Source organism: Numida meleagris, chromosome 3, assembly GCF_002078875.1.
Source record: "Numida meleagris isolate 19003 breed g44 Domestic line chromosome 3, NumMel1.0, whole genome shotgun sequence".
NCBI lineage: Eukaryota > Metazoa > Chordata > Aves > Galliformes > Numididae > Numida > Numida meleagris.
Genome location: NC_034411.1, coordinates 68,722,890 through 68,740,216, shown reverse-complemented (window position 1 = coordinate 68,740,216; position 17,327 = coordinate 68,722,890). Strand labels below are relative to the sequence as shown.

Below are 17,327 nucleotides of genomic sequence, written 5' to 3'. Positions count from 1 at the left end.
CTGCAATATCACACTTTTTTGAAACCTGAATCTTATACTTGGAATACCTACTTAAGATCAATTAAAGTATCAGAACTAAGACCTTACTATCTAAATAAAATGCCTTTCTAATACAGATAATAGCATTTTATAGGGGGATTCCTGAATAGTTATTTTGTGACTGGTAGCTCCACCTTCAATACTCTGGATTGCCACTCAAAGAGAAATGAATGTTTCCAAATTCCCCACATTATCTACTGGTAAAAACAGAAAATGTGTTTGAGCAGCTAGAGAACAAGGTAAAACAAAGACCGAAAAGATGACTGAGGTGGCTACGCTCAAGGATTTGAGATTCAAGGCACCAATATAATTCAGCTCTGTTTCACAATTATCCAAGGATCCTACTTTCTACAAACCCTATCATGCAAAGCTCTTGCTCAGAGAAAAACCTCTGCCCTGTTGATACCGTAACATTCAAGAAGAGTCTAGATGCTCTGGGGTGTTACTTTCAAAGATGGCACCGCACTTGAAGGTCACAGGATCGTAGGGGGTGCAAGGGACCACTGAAGATCATGTAGTCCAACCCCCAGGTAAAGTAGGTTCCATACAGAAGGTTACAGAGGAAAGCATCAAGGCAGGTCTTGAATATCTCCAGAGAAGGAGACTCCACATCCTCTCTGTTCCAGTGCTCTGTCACCCTCACAATCAAGAATTTTTTCCCTCATGTTCAGAAGGAACTTCCTATGTTCCTGTTTGTGCTCATTGCCCCTTGTTCTGTTGCTGGGCACCACCAAAAAGAGCCCAGCCCCATCCACTTGACACCCTTCCTGTAGATATTTGTAAGCATTGATAAGATCCCCCTCTCAGTCTTCTCCAGGCTGAACAGCCCCATGTCTCTCAGCCTTTCCTCACAAGGGAGATGCTTCAGGCCTCTCATCATCTTTGTGGCCCTCCACTGGACTCTCTCCAGAAGTTCCCCGTCTTTCTTCAACTGGAGAGCCCAGAACTGGACACTACTCCAGATGTGGCCTCACCAGGGCAGAGCAGGAGAGGATCACTTCCCTCGACCTGCTGGCCACACACTTTTTAATGCATCCCAGGATCCCAGTAGCCTTCTTGGCCATAAGGTCACACTGCTGGCTCATAGCCAACCTGTTGTCCACAGGGACACTCAGGTCCTTCTCTGCAGAACTCCTTTCCAGCAGGTCAGCCCCTAACCTGTCCTGATATACACGGTTATTCCTTCCCAGGTGTAGGACTCTACACTTGCCCTTGTTGAACCTCATAGTGTTCATCTCTGCCCAACTCTCCAGTCTTTCCTGGTCTTGCTGAATTGCAGCACAGTCTTCTGGTGTGTCAGACAATCGTCCCAGCTTTCTATCATCAGCTTCATTCCTGCCCCTACAGCACAGCTGTTAAAAATTCCAAAATGATCTTAGAAAATAGTTCACGTCTGTGAGATAAGGTTCAGGGTGAGAGGCTGAACCTGTATCCATTTTCACAGCTGGAGGAATAAAAAAAAAAATCCCTCTAGTTTGATTGTTCAATTCAGTGCTGTGATCAGCATATAGCAGTCCATAGATTATTTGGTAAAAATAATGTCCAGAGTTCACAAAAAAGCCCCAGATCATATACAGGTTTACCATTACAGAACTTGTTATGAAAGCAGAAATCTTTTTATTCCCTCCCCCTCCCCCCCCCACCAAATCAGATTATGCATTATAAGGGCTTTGGAGGCATGACCCTTCCCAGGCTACAGAGTGAATCAGGAAAAGTCGCTGAACGTGAGAGAAACAATGTGAACTTGGTACAAACAGCAGTGTACTCTCTTTTTAAATACCACTCCCTCTTCCCAGGTTGAGACATTACTTGCTTAGAGATAAAGCTCTTGAGCCCACAGCTCAAACACAAGCCTTGGGATCCAAGTATGAATATGATGACAAACGTGATTCTGGAAGAGTGTATCAGTTTATCCAAAACTGAGAAGCAGCAGTATTTTCTTGATGGGCAACAAGACTAATAACAAATGGTAGAAAACCTTTCTGTCCTCAAAATAAAAATCATCTTGCTGCAGCGCATCAAAGTTTAGACAGCTACTAGACAACTTCTACTCATATCTATTTAATGGCTCTACAGCCAAATCAAAGTAATGAAATGGCAGTTCAAATACTGTGTGCGTGTCAAATCATTAGGGAGCCTGCTTATGTGCTTTTGTTGTTTTGCAGCCAGGACAAGGTTACACGTGCATCTTCAAATTTTGGCACGTTAGAGAATATTCTGTCATATGCATTAGGAAAAATCTGGACTTGAACAACTTAGACAAATCTGTCTACAGTTTAAAAATAGTTGAAGAGTTAACAGTAGACAGGCAACACTATGAAGTGTATATGCATATCGTGACTGGAACAGAGTGAGAATCTGAAGAGTTCTTCAAGTTTTCCTGCCTCCAATTTTCTCTTCTATGTGGAAATAAACAACAGAAGAGAAAACAGGGACATTTTCAAGTCTTTTTGTAAAGAAAAAACAATTTAGCAACATTATTATAGACCGTAACACACTGTTACAAACAATATGAAATAATATAAGGTTTTTAATAATATTTGGGTAATTAATTACCTAGATAACTATCTCCTCAATATTTCATGATTATCAAAGAACACTTTAAATTTTCATTCTTAAATAAGTTACTGCGTAAATAAAGTATGCTCAGAGTTCTTGTATGTGGACAGTACTTACATTTAATTACAGATGGCCTGGATATGTTTATAGGTGCAAAATACATTAAAATTGTTTAGATGAAATCAGCTCAACTAACACTAACTCTGGAATCTAGATGTTCACAACAGCACTGACAGTAGCTCAGCTATGTATTTGAACATGCTACTTAATATGTAATTTGAAATGCAGTAGAAAAGAAATTCAAAGAAACTCTAAAAAAAGGGAAGCACAGATCAAAATTCCATAGCAGGTTGGATCAATAAAATATTGAACTGCAGTTCTTAAATGTAAGTACTACACCAAGTAGTAGTCTGGTTGGTCTTAAATGGTGTCAAAGCCCTTTTTTTTTCCTAAAGGAGACAGTAATAAGCATTTTGCCTATTCAATCCAATCAAGATTTAGGCAACGTGCTATAAAAGCAAACATATCTGACACTTCTTCTATAACTTTAGCAGTTGGCTTTCCTGCTCCATGCCCAGCTTTGGTGTCAACATGGATGAGAAGTGGATTGGTTTGTTTACGGCTTCGGCCCACAACATACTGCAGAGTAGCAATAAACTTCAGTGAATGCAGAGGGACCACGCGATCATCATGGTCTGCTGTGAGCAGCAGTGTAGAGGGATACTGGATGCCATCTTCTTCTGGTAGTTTAACATTGTGAAGTGGAGAATACCTGAGAAGAGTACACAAACATTTATGTATTTTCTTCTCAAGATCCAATAAGAAGGTCCTCTCCCAGTGAAATTATCACAGTGACATTTGATAGCACTCAATACTACAACTCTCTTTTGCACATACCAGAATTGCACTACTGGCAAATGATACATAACAGATCACTGGCTCTCAAACGTGAAGCAAATACATTTCTTTAATTTACAGAGGTGCATGCATACATCTCACAGAAATATCAAAATAGCAGGAATGGGCAACAGGGAAAGAACAGCAGAAGCTGTAAAGCTCGCTGCAGGAACCATTCGGCTGGGAAGCAAGGAGATGAAGACTTTTTTTCCAGCACAGATATGAATTCCGGGTCTGCATGTGAATGAATGGCTCCCTTCCATGCAAATTTGGAAACAGCTGCTGATGGTAAACAACAAGTACTGTACATATTTACTAAAATTTACTCCCTCCAATATTTATACCACTTTTGAACATGCATGTACTCTGGAGGAATATCATGCAGGAAACTGAAAGAAGAACTGTAAGTTTTCTGGGTTATGATGGATGACTGATTCATACTTCTTTGAGTAACAAATTATCTTACTTAGAAATCTTGTTTTCTTTGCAGGAGAATTTACATTTTTTTTTAACTACTGCAGCATAAGATAAAAGATATATCTACATACCTCAACAACAAAAAAAAAACTCTCTGACATTATAAATTGAATTTAATAGTCAGAGAATTCCATCTAACCAAGGAATAACCTTACATTTTAAAAATCAAGAGTAGGATACAATTGATTTTTCCTACTTCATCACAGAAAATACAAAGTGGATTCTGTTTTTTTTAATTAATCTCACATTTAGATGAGTATCCATTAAGTAATCCCAAATTGTTTTTAAGAACACATGACAATATTTGATTGTCTAACCTAACAGATTCCTAGCTCCCTCATTTCCACTTAAGGAACAATGTAAGTGAACTTCTAGATGACAATTTGTTTTAAAAAATGTTAAAAGGTGTTCAGTACAAGGCAGTCTAGTAAGCTAGGGTATTTTTTGGGTATCTGAAAAGATGACATTTTTGAAACATTCTCTATCTTGCTATATTTGAAGATTTGATGTGCCATTGCCAGTTGTTGAACAGGAAGCAAAGCAGCTTAAAGAAATTCACCAAGTAGAAATATTTCAGGTATTATTTAGCATGTAAATATTGTAAGTTTTTAAAATTATGCATTGAGGTTTTGTGAGTTAAACACATGTCAATAAGTAGGTACAGAATGACTCCTTTCTACAGATGCATATCTCCTAACCATAGAATGAATTTAAAACTTTCCTTCCACTTCAGAATATCTGGACTTCCAGATGTTCAGGCAAATTTTACTGTTCAAAATAATCAAGATTACTTGGATCATTTTACAGCAAACAATCTTTTCAAAAACTAATGATGAAAGATAAATTATGAAATTTGTTAATTGTTTTGTGCAGTGTACATATAAAATGTGTTTGCCACTGAAACCTTAAATTGAACAACTGGGGATCTTGGAACAACCTAATTACAATGGGCCCAACTGATTATCTAGTAATTGGACTTGACATTGCTAGTTTTTTTAATAAATGCTGTAGATAAGTTAGATCTCAGTGTACTTGTAGCATATGCATTTTGTATTATCTAAACACTATCGTATTTCAGACAAACCAAATAGTTCAGCATGTCTGAGGCATTCTCCTGTAATGCCAACTTCATTATTAAAGGAATACAATTACAGTAACAGGAGATGAGATGCCAGAAAAATAATTTTAAATGATATAACATATTTTAACACAGTCATTAGTGACCATATCGAGTGTGCAGACCACTGCTGTTCTCTCACAGTGTCTGTTTTATTTTCCCCTTCTAAGTAATCTTTCCAGAACTCTTAGCAAGAACCTAAGAACTGAATTAATATCCTGTTGTGGTCTACTGCCATTCAATTCCTACAAATAAATCCTATCTGCATTGTATAATACAATTCATAATGGTCACTGTCTCTACCCCATCATAAAAAATACTATTTACATAGTGGTTCACTTGAGAGTACTCTGTTGTGACAGCCTAAAGCAGGCATTATTCAGAAAGAGTGCCTTACAAAACGTTAAAGCTGCTCACAGAATATGGTCTTAGAAACCATAATCAGCTAACTCAACAGGGCTTTGAAGAGAGTTGTTCTCGTGCAAAGCTGACTTGCAAAGAAACTCTAAATTCCGTAAATCCAATGTGGGAAAAGAATGAAGTAATTCTCAGAATAGCTATTTATCACGACAATCCGAAACTGTTGCGCAGAGTTTGTATTTTAACAATGACAGAAGTATTTAAAGACACTTACTTGCACAGCCATTCAAACTGCTCTTTATGCTCAGAGCAACCGTAGTCAGTAGTCCAAGCATGGCCAATGGTGTACTTGTGGAACTTTAGCATATCCATGACTCCCACTTGGGCAATAACACATCCAAAGAGGTCAGGACGCTGATTAGCACAGGCAGCTTCGAGAGGAAAACAACTCTATTAGTATTAATATCTTAAAGAATTAAACTCAGCAGTAAAAGGTCCAATAACAGTAAGTTATTGTCAGAAAAACTTCTACAAAGGTGTCTTTTAAAAAGAAACTCCCAAGTTTATACAAGAAAAAAAAAATAGAGAACTGTTAATGTAAAACAATGTGGTAAGAAATATAGATTTCCCATGTAATATCTGAAGCCAAAGAACTTGAATACAAAATATCTAAAATAAAACCAATTGCAATGAGAGAAGCTTGCCAAGGTATATGAAATGAAATAGTCTTCTAAGAAAAACTGAAAGCAAACATACAAATGGATAACAATTATAACTCTCAAAGCTGGTATTTTCTAAAGAACTTAAGAGCTATTTCCTATTAAAGCACTAAACACTGCTCTTAGAAAAAATGTCTTCCAAACTAGCAAACAGAGTTTGCTAGGAGAAATGCACTTGTTAAATATGTGAACTTTTGGACTACTGAAATTGAAGTGTGCTGAACATCATTGTCAACAAAGTAAAGGACGTTAAGGAGCAAAATTCTCCATTTACTGATAAGTTTTCTTCCATAATTACTATGTCAATTCATATGAAAAGAGTTCTAACGAAAGCAAACTTTCACAAAATCAGTGGAATAACCTCATTTTAATAAAAAAAGGTTACTGTGGTATTTTTTTCTTTTTATTATTTTCATTTCCCTACTTCTGAAAGGGACAATTGCTTTAAGAATAACGCTTGTCTCATATTATAAAAAAATAACTGGACTAGGCCCATCTAGCTCCATGTTCAATTTACAAGAGTGACAACTGGCAGATGCTCTGGAAAAAGCTTTAAATACAGAAAATACTGAAAGATTTCCTGTACATTGTCATCTTTTGCAACTAGTTGGTTGTTTTTTCCTGAGTTGGAGTTTATCCTCAGCCATCAAAACAAGTATCCTCCATAAATCTATCTATTCCCTTTCTTAAGGTTTATTCATCTATTGTTACGATATTCTGCAGCAATGAGTTCTTCAATTCCAGTATCTGTTGCTTGATTTAAATCTATTACCCAATGATTTTACAAATTCCCCATACTTTCTTGTACCATAAGATATAACAGTACCTAGAATTTCATTTAACTACCACAGTGGATCCCAACATCCCTTCCTTAATTCAGAGCTCATCACTGTGTATCCAAATCTAGGTACAGGCTTTCTCAAATTCTTAAGCTCCTCATTTTTGTCCACTGTGAAAAGAGATTATTTATTCCCATTCTTTGCTTTCTGCTAACCAGGATATCGCAACAGCAATCTTCCTTCCAACTCAACAAGAACCTTATTTCAAAGTCTTGAGATCTTGTCAAAAGCTTGTGAAAATCCAAGAATAACCAGATCACTGTTACATGCACCATATGCTCCCTGACTCCTTCAAATAGCTCTAAGATTTCAAGCTGTAACTTCAGCCTGCAAAATTCTTCCCCAAGTGTGTCAACTATTATTTATCGGTTTCAATTGGCTTGCCTGTTACAGAAGTCAGATTTACTGATATGGAGTTTGTGGTCAGCCATGAACCATTTTAAAAATTGGCATTACACTTGTCCCCTTCTGTTCATCAGACATTCAGGCTTAGTAGTCTGCAATTTCACATTGGAATTCACTTAGGGTCTTGTGTGTGTACCATCTGGTCCTGGCAAGACATGATTTTTCATTTGATTTATTCTAAAACCTCTTTGCTAATGCTTCAGCTTGAGGCAATTCCTCAGAGTATCACCCACGAGGAGAGACCGGTGAAGGGAAATCCCAACGCTCTGTAGGAAGGAACATCAACAGAAATGAACCATTTCCTTGTTCTCCTTTGCCGTTATCTTTATTTAGTGCTCCTGCACAGCCCCAACGATTTTCTGGTCAGCCTCCTGCTTCTGATATGCACAGAAAGTTTTCATTACCAACCTTTATGTTGTTAGCAATTTGCTCAATCTCCTGTGGTCCACCAGTCCCTGTCAAAGTTTATTTTTATCCTATTTTCTTCAGTTGAATCTGATTTCTGTTTTCTGGAGGATGTCATTTTACTTCTAGCCATCTCTGATATGTAACTATACTTCCTAAGTATTTTTCTTATATAAGGCTGCTGTCTAAAAGCTCTTCATCCTTTTATCTGAACCTTTTCATCAGATCCCCCCTTTTCAAGTCATTTCCTTTTTTGAAGAGAAATGCTGTTCTGGTAGGAAAAAAAATGCCACCTATCGTAAGATTGAATTCATTCAATTCTTCATTGCAAAACATCTCTTGAAGGACTGCACGTTGCTCGGGATTATATCAAAACTGCTGTTCCTAGCTCTCAGAATAATTACTTCAGTAAGAAATCACTTTCGGAGCCACTTATTGGTTCCCATTACATCCCTTTTCTTAGTCATAATTATATGCATTATGGAGCTGTAATCTGGAACAACAATTTATTCATTAATTTTATCCCTCTACACACTGAGCTTTAAGATTTGGTACCAAAGCCTCAGAACTGTTTGCCTAAGCAAACACAAGAGGACAAATGCTGTATTTGCATGAAGGAGGTTTTCAGGTCACAGCTGTGCTGCCATGCTGAGCTTTGGGATCATATCCTGCAGGACAAGGAAGTCTTGTTTTTCAACTCAATGAGGCAAGATTTCAGAGCCCTGTGCTCCTCAGAGATACCTCCTGTTAGTTAAGACTAAAAAGGAACAGTATTTTGGAAGAATGACAGTACTCTTCTTTATCATTTTTTCCCCTCAGAAAATGAAAACTAAGAAAATCTGGCACTAGATCCTTGCACTTAATGTATCAGTTATGCTTGCTAGTGTTGTATGAACACCTACTGCAAAACTTAAGTTGAAAAAGCAGTTAAGTATTTCCTAAATTCACCTATTTGTATCTGGCTCATTAAGAACAAAGAAACCCAGCTGGACTGTAATTAGTCAGCAATTGCAATAGAAGGTTTCTAACACTAGACCTTTCACAACAGAGATACCTAGACTCACAGCGTCTCTCTCATACAGGCATGACATGCACTCTGCAGGATGTCACTCACTTCCCCTAACTTAAAGAAGGTGCCCAGTTGACTTGTTCAGGAAGAAACACTGATGTTTTTTTTTGCTGACTAAATCTGAGTAGGATGAATCCCATCCCGGGTGAAACTGAAGTCCAAGTAAGCATAAAACACTATTTACAGAAGCTATGTAACGTGTTGGAAGTTTAACTGAATTTTCATACATATATTTGTGCTCACATAAAATGGACTTTTGTAATGGTTGTACTCCCAATGATGAGCAAAACCTTTTTTCCTCTATGATTTTTATCCATTTCTATTGCCGTTGTTATTTACAATACACTAATACCTTCTGCCACCTGAGAAGCAAATATGCAAAAATATAACTTTACATGTTTGCCTTTAAAACAATTGTGGCCAAGATTGCTCAAAGAGTTGTGTAACTCCAAATCTTGTTTCTTATACAAGATATTAGTTCACTGAAAAACAACAACAAAAAAATAATCAACAGTCAGTATTCAGCAGCTGTTAAATAGAGAGTAGTATAAAAAGCAGAGCATGCAAAGGGTGGTCTTAATAAATCCGCTCATTTCCAATAAACTAGATGTTTTTCACATGAGTAGCTCATCTCTGTCATACTGTCTCATGTCTCTCACGTTGTTTTTAAAATAATCCAAACTAACCACAACATTGTTCTTTTGTGTTTCCTTCTGCCAAGACTGAATCAAATAACTTCTTTTTTATTCTACCACTTTTAGATACTAAGATATAATCAGAAATAAATGTTATAGCTTTTAAAATACTGCTCAGAATATGAGATTTCTTTGTGCAAACTTTTCTGAGAAGGCTATTAATTTCCTTGAATTTAAGAACATAGCAGTGAACAAGATGCATTTGTAACAGCATTACATTTACAAAGTCCCTCAAAAGCCCATGACTTTTTCAAGTACCTGAATTTAGTGTCTCGCAGCACAAGAGACATTCCTGGATTTATTTGTCACCATGTTTTAACTATACAATTAGAGTCAAACAGTCACGTGTCCTTGTACAAAGGCCTTAAAATGCAGAAATGTCATGTTATCATTTTTCCTCCAGGAATGAGAATGCATGCCTACAGGAAGTCTGAATAAGAAACTCTGATGAAGGACAGCAGAACATGGGATTCTGTCTTATGCCATAGGCCACACAAAATTTCCTGAATGCCATGTAACAGATTTTCTGATTATTCAGTTATTGTTTCATACTAATTAGCCTTAAGAAATGAAAAACAGATTTTTTTTTAATGCATTCTTACTCTGTAATTCTACCATGGCGTTAGCACTAGCAAACAAGACAGTAATCGTAAGTATGGCAGTCAGTATTTGCTATAGGCTGCAGAATCCTCGTGTCCTTTGTAAATGGCAAATAGAGTAGAATTGTATATATATAATGCACTGACATTCTGGCGACTCTTGAAAAAAGGTTCTGATACATTGATAAATGTTACTTTGATAAACTCCAGCACCAAACCCAGGAAATATACAAGCAATTCTTACCAACTAAGAGGCCCCCATTTGAACCTCCATTAATAGTCAGCTTCTTTGGAGATGTGTAGCCCTCTTTGATGAGGTATTTGGCCGCACACTGAAAGTCATCAAAGCAATTTTGTTTGTTGGCCAAGATACCACCTAGCACAAAAATAAAACAAATCAGTTGATTCCATAAAACCCATGTGAATCCATCTCTTCAGAAAACACGTGTGCAAAAATACCTGGGAACAATTCCAGGTTCATGAACATTTTAATAATTGATGCAGGTCAGAAAGACAGCAAAAGTGAAAGATTCTTTCAACACAACAAGTATGAAATGGCTCTGTCAATAACTCTAATGCATTCAGAAACTCTAAATAATACATACTTATACTGTGGAATGAGTCCCAGGTAACATTCCAAACCAGTAATAATAAAGCTAAAAGCTCTGCATTACAAAATATATACAAAATGACCACACAATCCACTTGAGGCTTGATCTAATGGGACTTTAACAGCATTAAACTCAGCGACAGTTTCTGAAGGTGATAAAACTTCAAATTTGCACCTATATAAAATAAGCACTTCTTATTTCTTGGACATAGAATATGTGGCTGGTAATTTACTTTTTTTCCTATTATGTTTCCAAATCAGATGATATGTAGCTGTGGTCAAATAAGAAATTCAGAACCACATCTTGGTTAGGAATTTTATTAGTGAGCTATAAATGCGGAACGAATATCAACCCAGTGGACTCACAGATGACCCAACCTCAGTATCAGCATCTTCCTCTCTTCAGATGCTTGTTTGGTAAGGGACTTAAAAACAGCTTCTCAAAGATTACCCTACCTTAGATCTGGTACATTCCTTCTCAGACAATTAAATGCTTGTAACAATCTGGGGAGAATATCTTCACATTCCTGAAGGAAAGGCTGTGGTCCAGTCAGGTAACATGGGCTTGTACCTGGCAGAAATGGAACTCCAGTTCCTTCCACTTTGTTTAAAGCCAAGGAGTTTAGTCTAAACTAATTGCCCAGGCTCTCACTATGGTTCAGGATAATTAATTCCACCTTAAAATAAGCAGGATGAGCTACAATATGAAGGTGCCTATTTCCATCATCCATTAATGACCCTATACACCCAACTTAAATTGGATGCTTCACTCCTATGTTGCAAAATTCGGATAAGGTAACCAGCCTTTAATCATACGGATTTCCTTGTGGAATTCAAAGCATTATTTTATTTTATAACGAACATTCTCATATTAACAAGACTATTGAAGAAAGATGTGTTGTGACAACAAAAAAGTCTTCAAATGCGTGGCAAAAAAGAAGAAATAAACAAATCTTACTCTTTCCTCCAAGTTCTGAACTAGTGTAAGCTCATGATCTGATCTATACAGTGAACCTGTAATTGCTTCTAGAGTTAACAAAGAACAGATGTGTATCTATTTTTGCAACTGTAAAAAAGACTTGGGTCAAAATTAAGCAGGAAATAGGTGGAATAAAGAAGCATTATTATATTAAGATAAATTTTATTAAAACCTATTACAAACCAATCTGCAAATTAAAATTAATGAAGGATGCTTCATCTTTAGCAATAATATCCTGCATCTGCAAGCACATATAGCTTCTATTTATGAAACCATTACTTCTTAACTCAATTGTAAGGAAATGACCCAGACAAAAAGTTACCACAGATGAAATGGTAATATCAAGATGTAATGATCTGGGAATACTGTTTTGTTTGATACAAAGTCATTATGGATTACTCCCAGTGCAAAATGTTGCATCATCATCATCACTGTTCTGGTGCATTTGCCTTACTGACAAGATCTCCAGCAACTTATCCTCCAGACTCTTGGGATATGAGAAAGGCATCATCACCAACTAATGGTGGTTATATTACATATCTGAGAGGGACTTTCTTCAGCTTTTTCTTCCGGTGAAGGCATGCAGAAAATTATCAACAATCAGAAGAGTTGACAATCAAAGGATTTAGGGAGGACTGTACTGGAAAAATATGGAGAGAAATACTTTTGAGGTACTAAGAATATGGGAAAAAAGATTGACAGATGTGTTCCAAGTGGTCTGGAACATTGAAGTCACTTAAAAAATGTCTGCCTACAAGCAGGTGGATTTCCTAAGTACAGAGTGCATGACATGTCAGACATGGAGCTGATTAAAGATCATATGAAAACAATCTCACTCACTAAATAATAATAATAAAGGATCTATTCAAAAACTGCATAAAATCAAATCCGCTGATGTTTGTTTTCTAACATACAAAGCTAGAAGAATTACATTCTGAACTCCAAAGTTCATACCTTCTGTAAGGTTCTGCAAATGGTTAATTTCTTTCTGCGATACCAATAAAGACTAAATAGATTGTTGTGCTGCCTTATGGAACTAGAACTATGGGGTCATGTGCATCACAACTAATGTAAAAGGTATGTGAAAGTGAGGCAGATCTCCTGCAATACAGTCAATCTTTGGAAGATTGTTTATGATAAATAGCTGGATTTCCAATCCTATAATCTAGGAAACTGACCTTGCTTTTAAAAATACAGTAGCTTTCTTGGAAAATGCTTTGTGCAAAATCATTCAAATTAGGATGCAAAAAATTAACTGAAAATCCACTGTAAATTTCAGATAACACTGAGCAAACTAGAGATCATATGAATAAGAAAAAAATCTGACTTTTCTACGGAACAAATGTAAGGCAAAATGAGACTTGAGTATGGAAGAGGGACAAAGAGAAAATGTTGTCAGCCTCACTGCTAGGCCTGCAGTTTTGTTGCTAAGCTTGGATTGATTTACCTTTGTGCCAGGTCTCTCCATATTCACCACCACCCCTGATGTTCGCCACTGCTAGAACACCCCCCAGGTGTCGCACAAAAATAAGTCTTGACACACTAAAAAAGCAAGCAGAGGATTATTATTATTACTTATTTTTAACTACTTGTATTCCTACCACTATTACAAAAATACTTTGAGGGAAAGTTCTAAGATCAACGACGAAATAATGAATAAAGTCCTGCCCTGATGGCAAACCTGAGTAGCCAGGTTCTTTTCAATGGTTATCAGTGGAAATGAAGCACTCTGCAGCCTCTTAAAGGGAACCAGAGCCATTCTGCTCTTCTTTAGTCCCACACCCTTGAGGAGAATGGCCAGTGGTCCTGCCTCTGGGACAGCAATTAAGCTATGCAGTACCACTGGACCCCCAAGGCTTTTTAACTGTAGCTCTTCAGTGGGTCCTTTGCTTTTTCAGGAAAGGAAAGTTTAGCCCAAATGAAGAAAGCAAAGAATTAAGACTAATGATCAGCACATGACTTTTGTTTATGGGCTGGTATATACAGCTTCTGCTTAACACTTTTTCTTTGATCTTTATGAAACTGTATTTGCCCTTGTTTTGTGCCAGGCTCTGCAGTCAAGTCCTAGTCATTCCCCTTCCTCATTATTTTCCACTTGATTTGTTAAATATAAAACAAGTAGTAAAAACTAAAATTACTGTTATTAAAAAAGAGATTTAAGTAATCTAGGTTATATTTAATAATTCAGAAGATATATTTATCTCTCATGTGTGGAGGCAGTAGCTTAATGTAGTGGAAGCGCCAGACTTAAAACCACACTAATGTTAAGTAGGACAGTCAATATCCAAACTTAATACCAAGAAGTCTTTTTTTTTCCTCCTCTCTAGTAGGCTTAAATTTCTCTTTTAGTTGAATTTACTTAAATTTTATTTCTTACTTGAAATCTTTGCTTACGCAAGAGACCAGAGACTGCAAAAATTAATCCCATTCAATCATAAGAGCAAGGGTTAGGCTTTTTTACCTTTAAGCCTACCCAACTCCTCATCTGAAATGTCCTGAAAGACGGTAGTCTTATAGCGTTTCTCATGTGGATGTAATACCAAAACAAGGAAATGTTTCATACTTCACAGAGCAATTATATATGTATTGGCAGTAGGTCTTGACATATGTTCCAAGGATTAAGAAAACAAAGAAAAAAGCAGAAAGATGACTGATTAGAGACTTTTGCATTTTTATGACCTGTCAGAAAAACATTTCAGCCCAGACTGGCTATCTGTGGCCATCAGATAGCATGAATGATCTCTGCTACTGTAAAATCAATTCTCAAGTCCATAACTGTGAATAGTATTTTTCCTTTGATCACTGAGACATGTTGATCATTGGTAAGATTGATATTCGATAAGCACACTGCAAAGGTCAGAGAGCATTATTCTGTCAAACTGAAGGATATCCAATTTCTACAGGTTAATACATTGCTAATGTACAGTAGTCTGACAGTAGCTTGTCCCATAAGATGGTGGCTTCTTAAATTTTGCTATTTTAAAGCCACAAAATCTCAGAACATTATGCACTACTTTTCCATGTCTCTGTCCCAGACAAAATCAATAGAAAGTTCGGGTACAACTTATCTATCTAGTAACCAAGGGTGCAAGGAACAGGAATTGAAGGTAGGGTATGAATTTGCTACCCAAACGTATTGTCTGAGATTATTTTAAAACCAAAACATGCCATAACAGTCCCTTCCTTTCCATGTTCTAAAAAGGAAACAATGCCTGAGGAGTCAACATATTTAATCAAAGCATCTGAGCAACATGGAACCAAATTTTTGAGTTCATCATGTTCATGGAGACTCCTCTAACAGAGGTGCCACCTTGATAATTTTCAGAGGGGCTGAAAGTGACTTATGATCTCCTAAGATATTGAGTTTCAGATGAGTTTCTAATGCAGTCACTGATTATAGGAAGTTAGTCTCCATTTCCCTTAGCAAATTATCTTTCAATTGCACAGACCCTCAAAAGGATTAAGGCCAGAGGTGGAAATAATCATTACACTGCCAAAAATGTAAGTAAGGCTTAGTATATCTGTGTTCACTCTCATCAGTACTACTGGGATTTAGGCACTTCTGATAATGTTACAACCATACACTCCCAATACAAACATCTAGTAATATCACTGCAAATAACTATTCATTAATACTCACTTGGGTATGATCAGTGACAAAGTGAGACAAGACTCTAACTTGACTGATATTTTGAGGTGGATGTGCCTAGTGCTTATAACATGTTTTCTCAAAGTCAATTTTAAATTCAAGGAAACAAGATCTACTAACTTCTAAGAAAGTAAAAAATCCGAAATTACCAGACAGCACAAAATTCGATTTTCATCCAAACCCTGCTATTCCCTCCTCTTTTTCCAGGTAGGTTCTTGTTTCCAGATTCGATTTCAAGTCAGCTTGCTGTTTTAGTCACAGTAAACTGTTCAGTAGCCCTGGATGTCTAGAAATTGTCTCCTTCTGTATGGAAAAGTCTGGCTCCCTTCTCTCTCTGACAGCCTTTACAGCCATTTCCTCATCAGTCCTGTTTGCCCTTCTCTCCTGGGAGCAGAGTAAAGGAAAAGTAAAGAAAAGTGTGGCAGGGTTGGAAGGAGCCAGTTGTGGGAGGAAAGGACAGTTCCTCCCCTGAAGAGTGCTCTCCTAATCCTATCACTCTTTCGTTAAGAAGCATAACAAAAACTGGAAAAAAAAGTGTTGGGTTATGCAGTATAGACCAATATGAGGAGCTGCGCTTCAAGCAAGAATAATAGAAGAACTTCCCCTAGAATTACTGACATGCTATTGAGTATTACAGCTGATGGCTGCAGCTTTCTTCTTTGGAAAAATGCAGTCTGGTGCATTGGTGGCAGGGAAAAAATCCCAGAATCCCTGAGTCACTGGACTTTGTTGCTTTCTTGGCTTTTATGGAACAGGAGGCAGTGGTAACAGAGAAACAGAAAAGAGTAATCTTGCATTCTGCACCACTGGCTGCGGTGTTGCTTGACCTTTCTGTGGGCTTACAAACTTTCCCTACACCATCTCTGTGTTTAAAGGCTTTGTCGAATCTGGCCCTGTAGCAGTAAAATACAATTTCACAGTCTGCTTCACAATCAATCATATTTTTGGATGCATGAGAAATTGCTTCTACTGCACCTGCAGAGGCACCCACAGAACAGTACAGGGAAACATGCTGGTTCCTGCAGTGTAATTAGCAGAATCTGAGGCATTATTGGTGGCTTTGCAATAGCATTACCACAGCAGATCTGCCAAGCCACAGGTGCCAATTCCATCAATTTTAACTTGCACTCACTATGGAGGCTGTATATAATTAATGACAGTGCTCTAGTGTGCACATTTTAGAAATGCTACCAAATACACCTCTTCGGCCCAGAGGAACACATAAAAGATGCATGCTTGCATTCAAAAATAAAACACTGCTGTAACTGACTTAATGACTTTGGCCCATCATTCTCATAGTTATTTTTGGATCCTCTTACTTGTTGATTTGTTTCTATTGCTTTCAGGGAAAAAGACTTTTTTTTGTGTGTGTATGTGTGTGTGAGTTTTAGAGTATAAGTGAAAAGCAATGTCCCTTTTTGAATTAAGAAAAAACAAGCTTCCCAAGCCCAAGAGCTGGCTCATGCTGATGGATACAAAATATCATCAAGAAAATATTTTACTGACTTGAAGAAACACAGGATAGAAGGTGATCACCGTAAATAATCAATGATCTAAAAATGTGCCAGGGAGGTTTAGACTGGATATTAGCAAGAAATTCTTCATGGAGATGGTGGTTAAGCATTGCAGTGGGCTGCCCATGGGCAGAGGTGCAGTCCCCATCCCTGGAGGTATTTATGAGTTGTGTGAATGTGGCACTAAGGGATTTGGTTTAGTGATGGTATTCAGTAGGTCTGGCTGATGGTTGGACTTGGTGATCCTAAAGGTCTTTTCCAACTGAGATGATTCTATGATAGGAAAAGTAGGAACATTTTGTAAAAAGTTACAAAAGCCTTAAGTTAAAAAAAAAAAAAAAAGAATATTTACCCAGAAACATAGTAGTCATTTTTGCTTTTTTTTTTTTTTTTTT

General features: G+C 37.1%; 1 protein-coding gene across 3 annotated transcripts in view; it reads right to left on the bottom strand.

The window, feature by feature from the left end:
* The window catches only part of PREP (prolyl endopeptidase), a 103,487-nt gene continuing 88,632 nt past the window's right edge, over window positions 2,473-17,327 (bottom strand). For 2 of the 3 annotated variants that reach the window (XM_021390980.1, XM_021390981.1), the window contains exons 12-15: window positions 13,217-13,311; window positions 10,425-10,556; window positions 5,724-5,880; window positions 2,473-3,370 (exon numbers count right to left, since the gene is read on the bottom strand). In XM_021390980.1, the coding sequence (XP_021246655.1) occupies window positions 3,076-3,370; window positions 5,724-5,880; window positions 10,425-10,556; window positions 13,217-13,311 (679 nt within the window). In that variant the 3' untranslated portion in view covers window positions 2,473-3,075. Of the gene's footprint in view, window positions 3,371-5,723; window positions 5,881-10,424; window positions 10,557-11,246; window positions 11,362-13,216; window positions 13,312-17,327 lie in introns of those variants that run through there. The other variant, XR_002436681.1, reaches the window with a different exon arrangement.